This window comes from Ipomoea triloba, chromosome 3, assembly GCF_003576645.1.
Source record: "Ipomoea triloba cultivar NCNSP0323 chromosome 3, ASM357664v1".
NCBI lineage: Eukaryota > Viridiplantae > Streptophyta > Magnoliopsida > Solanales > Convolvulaceae > Ipomoea > Ipomoea triloba.
The window spans coordinates 17,889,852-17,897,968 of NC_044918.1; the positions used below are offsets into that span (position 1 = coordinate 17,889,852).

The 8,117-nt window shown below is 35.6% G+C and overlaps 1 protein-coding gene across 1 annotated transcript; it reads left to right on the forward strand.

The window, feature by feature from the left end:
* The first annotated feature begins 4,790 nt into the window (after nucleotides 1-4,790).
* On the forward strand, nucleotides 4,791-7,654 carry LOC116013329 (leucine-rich repeat extensin-like protein 4). Its single transcript, XM_031253015.1, has one exon. It carries the CDS (start codon nucleotides 4,961-4,963, stop codon nucleotides 7,199-7,201), a length of 2,241 nt encoding a protein of 746 aa, XP_031108875.1. The 5' UTR covers nucleotides 4,791-4,960; the 3' UTR covers nucleotides 7,202-7,654.
* The last annotated feature ends 463 nt before the right edge of the window (nucleotides 7,655-8,117 follow it).

Here is an 8,117-nt window from a genome sequence, read left to right on the forward strand (position 1 = left end):
ATTATGATTAACTTTTGTCACTACCATACACATCATTCAAAAATGGTCATACTATTTTTAGATTTTTTGTTTACTATAATTCAGCCAAGTTATTTAATTCTAATTTTTACTTAAATTTTCATGTTTGATCCAAATCACTTATTTGTTGTCAATTCATAACTTTCTTGTCTAGATTTTTTTAAACCTTTTTTCAAGAAGATATCAACATCAACTAATTAAAGACTATTTATTTGAAGCCCTTTGACTTTTTAACCTTGAACATGGTATAATTCATATCCTATGAATTGAATTACATTACAAAAATAATGCTATTTTTTCCACTTCATTTCATCAATTTCAATGGAAAATGAATTATTTATTTTACAAATATTAAGTCAACATTTATTTATTTTATTAATTTAATAAAACAACATTTTAAAATTTATTTAACAAGTTTCACTACAAAATATTATTCACCTGTAAATTAACCTACACTATTATAAGTGACTTACATTATAAGAGAGAACATTTTGTATAGACTATATATAGTTTTACTCATTACATTTTCATTTTTTTTTTACTTTAAAATTTTTAGATATTTTCTTACTATATATAATAATTGATATATCATTGCATAATTTAAAATTAAATTATTCAAAAAAAAAAAAAAAACAGTATAGTTGCCCGGGCATGTCCCGCACCAAACAAATATCTACGTATCCGAGCTATATATTGCTGCTACATCAAATCATGTAATAGTAGAATGAAAATAAATATTATTTTTTTTGACATCTCAATCATTATCTATGTTGGAATAAGTATTACAAATTTTCATATTTATTAGTCACTCTTTAATACTTAAATGAATAACTCTAACACAATCCATTAATATGCTTACTATAACCATTTAACGGAACTTAGTACAACTGTGCAAACAAAAACAAAATCATTTATATTATAGAGTGTGGATTGAATCAAATATGAATCACCTCTAGTTAACTAGAAGTATTGAAAATATTTTTAAATATAAATTTGTGAAACTTTTCAATGAGTTAAAGTATACAACATCATTAAAATTAAAATGGCACAAAAAAAGTTAGTAACCTAGATAGAGTTATAGAAACAAAGATTGGACTTACATTACAATTTGTGTAAATGGATTCGTTAATGAGTTCATATATGATAATGATATGAACATGATAACACTAAACATAGACATGGCATGCATGTTAATGTTAACGGTTTAGAATTCTAAGCACAAAAATGAACATGGTTTTTAAATGAGTTAACATGATAGACATGTTTAGTTAACAAGTTTCGAGTCTACAAGACATGATAATTACACGATAACCTGTTTAAAACTCGTTAGACATATAAATATAATTTTTTGTTTAGAAAAAGAATTAGAAATTTTTTTTATTAAATAATATACAATTAAACCAGCAAATTAAAATATAGCAAAGATATTTAATTCATAACACACCATGCATAATATTCACAAAATGATAAAATAATATTTAAAAATCATAACTACTAGTAATATTAACAAATTGAAATTGCTTTGTAACAGGTTAAGCATGATTATATTGACTCGTTAAAAATATGAATTTTTACAAATTCTTAATAGGTATATTAGTTAATAACTCAAGACACGTTAAAAGTAAAAACTAACACGTTACTTTTGTGTTATTTACTGTATAGTTTCGTGTCATGTTGATTAATCATTTAATCATGACACAAATTGTTATGTCTAACAAAGATGGCCGGTTACTCGGTTAGAAATAGTAAAAGGAAAAAAAATAAATTAAAACGTCATTAGAAATAGTAATGTTGTGGTCTTAACTAACATGTTACTTTTGTGTTATTTATTGTATAGTTTCGTGTCATATTGATTAATCATTTAATCATGACACAAATTGTTATGTCTAGCAAAGATGGCCGGTTACGCGGTTAGAAATAGTAAAAGGAAAAAAAATAAAATAAAACGTCATTAGAAATAGTAATGTTGTGGTCATTGCCAGTTCATTGTTTGGCACGTCACATAGTCACGTACTTCACTCTCCTCCCCACTTTTGACAATTTGACACAAAAGATTGAAAACAAACGGACCCCACTTAACTTTTTTTTTTTTTTCTTTAAGAGGGAAACTAAGATAACAAATATTTAAAAATTTAAAAAAACTAGGGGACATTTGGTTCAAACATAAAAACCAAAGTAGGAATTGAAATTAAATAGTTAATAATTAAAATAAATTTTAGTAAAAGTAATTTGTTCATTTATTATAAATTATAATCAAAATTTTTTTTAAAAATGTAAAAAAAAAAAAATTAAAACAAAAATGGTCATGGATTTTTATTTTTATTTTTTCATTTTGAAATGCAAGTAGGATTTACTTTCAAAATTGAATATATCATTTCGAAGGGATTTAAATGCGAATTCAATACATTAAATTTATACCAACAAACATGAGAATGTTTAAAAGTTAAAAACCAAACGCTCCCCTAGTTCTCCCCTTAACAAAATTTCAGAAAAATTAACAATTATTAAAAATACAATTGATCCTAAAAAATAAATAAACTCTTTTAAGAAACTCTGATCTAAATTAAAACCAGTTAGCTATCTACTGAATGTACTACTACACAAATCGCGTCCCTACAAACGATTTTTCTTTCTGCAAGCGAAGGGACAAACGATTTTAGATTTAACTCTTAAACATTATAGGGATAAGAGCAAAATAAACAATTACGATCTTCAAAAAAGTATAATTAATCCCTTTGCAAATATAATAGCCCATTCCTAATATTGTTATTCCCATGGAATAGGTCTAATAGACCATTCCTAGTATTGTTATTCCCATGGAATAGGTCTATATACTTTCTCAACGTACTTAAGTCAACAAGTCAATATCACTCGCATTGAGACACGAACCCATGACCTCCTATTTAGGAGAATCACTTCATGTCGCTTGACCACAATGTCTTTGGCCAAATGATATTTGTTTATTTTAAATGTAAAATACTTTACAATGAATTCTCTCTCTTCAAACTCAATATTCATCTTCAACCTCTACACAACACTTGCTCGGCACTTGCAATTGTAATGTTTCAACTAAAATGAGAAAAGTGTGTACTACACCACTCCATCACCACTGGATATGAATCTTGCTGCCGTAGACCCAACCTAGCCGCCACCATATAGCGCAACTTTCGCCTCACTGTATTCTTTTTGTTCTTGTTTTTTTTGTTCTTGTTTTTTTTTTTATTTGATCTGATCAAGCTTGAGATTTGGGGATTGTACCACTTTTATGGAGAATTATCAACATCATTAATAACTACAATGTTGATTATTGAGTCTTTGTTTTCTTTGTGTTCTTGAGTTGCTAATAACCTGGAAAGATTCATGGTGTCGTTTGTAAAAAAAAAAAAAAACAAAACAAAACAAAAACAAATTTGTCAACAATGTGTGATTGGGTTTGATTGGGGACAATTTGGGTTTGATTGGGTTTAAAAGTCAACAATAAAGGTGACAAATTACCAAGTTAGCAAAGTTATTTTTATTTAATTCATGTCATTGTGAGGGGTTACTAAGGGGAAACTTGAAAAAAAATGCTAAGCCAAATAAATTTTAGGAGTTAATGTGTCAAATTAGATATTATTTTAGTCCAATGTGTGAATTGAACGTGAGTAGTAGATGAGCCTACTTATAAAAAATGATATAAATTTGACATAAATTGGCATCTAAATTATTAATTTTGTGACACCATTTTTAACATGGTCCATTAATAATTTGGATCAAGTTAAAGTAGGTTTAGATTTTCATAAATAATGTGATGAATAAATGTAAAAGAGAATTATGGTGAACGTCAAACTCATTCGTAAAGTGTAATCATGAAATGAATAATGGTCTGCATCGAAGGAAGACTTTTCCTATCCAATATGGAAGAGTCAAGTTTATTATTAGTTTTTTTTATTAATTAATAACAAATTATATTTTTATTAATTTAATTTAATTTAATTTATCAGTATTAATTAATAATTAATATGAATTAATTATATTATTGAATTTAATTTGCAACAAAAAAAATTCAATGCAAACAAAAATGGTAACAAAAATTATGAAGTATTTTTTATATAATTGTTGCAAAATTGCAACAAACTAAATATTTTTTCAGCTAATTAATTATGGTTAAATTTCACTATAGAATTGGAATTCCAAATGAATCGTGATAATTTATAATGAAATTTTAGTCGTTAGTGAAAACCTCTATATATTCATCCAAATGTCATAGACATCTATCTAGTTTAGAATAATAGTTTTCTCGTCCCAATGGCTAAATATGTTTTAAGAATTGAGTAATTTCTTTTAATTATATTTTATTATCTATGAAAAACAACACAACATTATTTTTTTGCTAGTATCATGCAACTGACACACTATTATATGACTTTATTTTATTAATGAATTGTGTAATTGACAAACTTACGAATAATGGATACATATAACACATGAATAATACGTAGTAACATTTATAAAAAAAAAAAAAAAATAGAAGCATAAGTTGCAATCTGCAAATAATCTAACAAAATTGTGTACTTAAACCACCATAAAACAAAATAATTGAGAGAATATAACCCCAGATTAAAGGACAAAGCACAAGCATTACAAAACAAAAACAGTACATTAGCAAGTAAATCATGGTAAGCAAGAATATAATTTTTGAAGGATTTACTTTTACTATATGTAGTAATAAAGAAATGGTGGGCTACTGGAGTGTGAGGTTGGAGCTGTGTTTAGCTGTCCTTTAATTTCCCCTCATCTCCATTTCTCCTCCATTCTCATAATCGCATTCTCTCTCTAAAATCTCCGAACAAACTTCGGAGTCCCCAAAAACCCTTTCTTAAATCCTCAGATCTTCGTTCTTCGATCTCGCATTTGCTCATTCTAGTTGTACGAGTCTTTTGATTCAAATGTCTGGTGTGAGATGAAGGACAAAAGAAGAAGTTGGTCTTTCTTTTACTTTACCTTCCTTTTGATTTCTTCCTTGCTTGCGTTTTCCTCGTCGGTGGTTGTCGGGTTTGAGGTTTCCCACAATGGGCCGCTGTCGGACGCCGAGGTTCATTACATCCAGCGCCGGCAGTTACTGTACTACCGCGACGAGTTCGGCGACCGCGGCGAGGAGATAACGGTCGACCCGTCTCTGCGGTTCGAGAATCCGAGGATCCGAAATGCTTACATTGCTTTACAAGCATGGAAGCAAGCCATTATCTCAGATCCGCGCAACTTTACTGCGGATTGGGTCGGGTCGGACGTGTGTAACTACTCCAACGTATTTTGCGATCGGCCGCCGGAAAACCGCAAGATCCGGACGGTCGCCAGCATTGACCTCAACCACGGCGACATTGCCGGATTCCTGCCGGAGGAGCTCGGCCTGCTGGCGGATCTCGCGGTTTTCCACCTCAACTCGAACCGGTTCTGCGGGACGATCCCGAAGAAATTCAAGAATTTGAAGCGGCTGTACGAGCTGGACGTGAGTAACAACCGGTTCGCCGGGAAGTTCCCTCACGTGGTTCTCAGCTTGCCGCAACTGATCTATTTGGACATCCGGTTCAATGAGTTCGAGGGGACGGTTCCCCCGGCCCTGTTTGACAAGCCGCTGGATGCGATTTTCATAAACCATAACCGGTTCGCCTTCGAATTGCCGGATAATTTTGGGAATTCGCCGGTGTCGGTGATTGTGGTGGCGAATAATAAGTTCCACGGGTGTTTGCCGGCGAGCATTGGGAATATGACTAATCTGAATGAGATTATATTGATGAACAATGACTTAATGTCGTGTCTTCCGCCGGGAATCGGGCGGCTGAAAAACTTGACGGTGTTCGACGTGAGCTTCAACAAGCTGTTGGGGCCGTTGCCGGAGAAGATCGGCGAGATGGTTAGCTTGGAGCAGCTGAATGTGGGTCATAATATGCTTTCCGGGACAATTCCGAAGAGTATATGTAAGCTTCCTAAGCTTGAGAATTTTACGTTTTCATATAACTTCTTTACCGGTGAGCCGCCGGCTTGTTTGGCGTTGCCCAAGATTGATGATCGCCGGAATTGCTTGCCGAGTAGGCCGGAACAACGGTCTGCAGCGCAGTGTAAGGCGTTTTCGGGTAAGAGAATTAGTTGTAGTGCTTTTAAATGTCAAAAGTTTACTCCTTCTCTGCCTTCGCCTCCTCTGCCGTCACCTCCTTTGCCCGCTCCTCCGCCGCCGGTTTCTGTTCCGGTGTCTCCGCCTTCTCCCGGTTTTTCACCTCCACCTGTCTTTACACCTCCGCCATCTCCGGGTTTTTCGCCACCTCCTATCTTCACACCTCCGCCTTCTCCTGGATTTTCACCTCCACCTGTCTTTACACCTCCGCCATCTCCGGGTTCCAATCCACCTTCACATTCACCTCCATCATCACCTTCACCTCCGCCGCCGGTGGTTCATTCTCCGCCGCCTCCACCACCGCCATCTCCTTCGCCGCCGCCGCCACCGGTTTATTCTCCGCCACCTCCACCACCGCCGTCACCCTCACCCCCACCACCACCGGTTTATTCCCCTCCACCTCCCCCACCTTCACCACCGCCACCGGTTTACTCACCGCCTCCACCCCCTCCATCACCGCCGCCACCAGTTCAGTCGCCGCCGCCTCCACAAACTCCGCCGCAGCCATCGCCTACTCCGCCTTATTGCGTACACTCACCACCACCTCCGCCGCCAGCATCTTCTCCTCCTCCGCCACCAAATTCGCCACCTCCTCCGCCACATTCTCCTCCACCACCACTATATATCTACGCCTCCCCACCGCCCCCTCCTATCCACTCTTCACCTCCCCCACCTCATTCTCCACCACCACCATCCCCTCTCCCTTGCATAGAGACTCCACCACCACCACCGCATGTTTACTTGCCACCACCATCCCCATCTCCCCCACCCCCTCACCCAATCCACTACAATTCCCCGCCCCCACCGTCACCGTCGCCGCCGCCGCCGGTCCACCACCACCACTCACCTCCGCCACCATCTCCGTCACCACCTCCACCCTCCGAACCATGTGAACATCCTCCACCACTACCCTCTCTCCCACCGCCGGTGGTTATCTATGAAAGCCCACCACCTCCCCCTCCGTTCGTAGGCCCCTTGCCTCCGGTCATCGGCGTTTCCTACGCTTCACCTCCACCACCACCCTTCTATTGATTCCTCTAACCAGTCCTGGGAACTAAAATTATTCCTATTTATTTCCTCGTCTATCTTGTGGCAATCATCGCCGGGATGAGAAACACAGCCTGATGCATTTCAAACAAGTACTATATATTGGGTAATTGTTAAGATTTATCCTTCTATTTCTTGGAAACTATTATGGGTAAGATTTGCGAAGGAAAGAAATAAATTTGGCATGCAGAAACAGAGAATAGATTTGCAGGGAAGTGTATGTATAGAGAGCTTAATTCTGGGCCAGATCCCAGTTTGCTGCTGGCAATGGTTTCTGGATTGTTATTTATCATCTTCTTTCTTTTTGTTTTTGATTATCATACTCTTGTTTCTTGATTTTATTCTTTTTTCTTAAATTTATAATATAATGATGAACATCATTTTACTTGTATTGATTCCTGGAATGGAATGAATTCATGTCATTCCTTTGATTTCCCATCCATCTGTCGCTGTTCTATCTTCGCTTTGTCCATTTGAAATGTGCACTTCTTGATGCTGACTGGATTTTGGATCAAGAACCCAAATAGACAACTCTGCCTAAATTGGATTTGAATCCATATAATTTGATGTCTCTAAGGATGCCCCACCCCACTCCTTTACAACTGTAATACAGCTTATCTCATCACTAACAACAATTTTATATGTGCTGGCACTTCAATTTAATAACCTAAATCAAATGTACCTCCATTAATGCCTGTCTCTATATTCAAATCTTGATTTCTTCTTTGTTTTTTCTTTTTTAAATAATTCAAAAGAATTTAGATTCACCCTTTACCATTGGTATCTGTAAATTGCAACTTCAGAATGGTCACTTTTAGTTTCAAATGATGAGAGAAATTTACCGCCAGTACTTAAAGTTACCTACCAAATTAAAATATACGATCTGTCTCAATTAAAATTT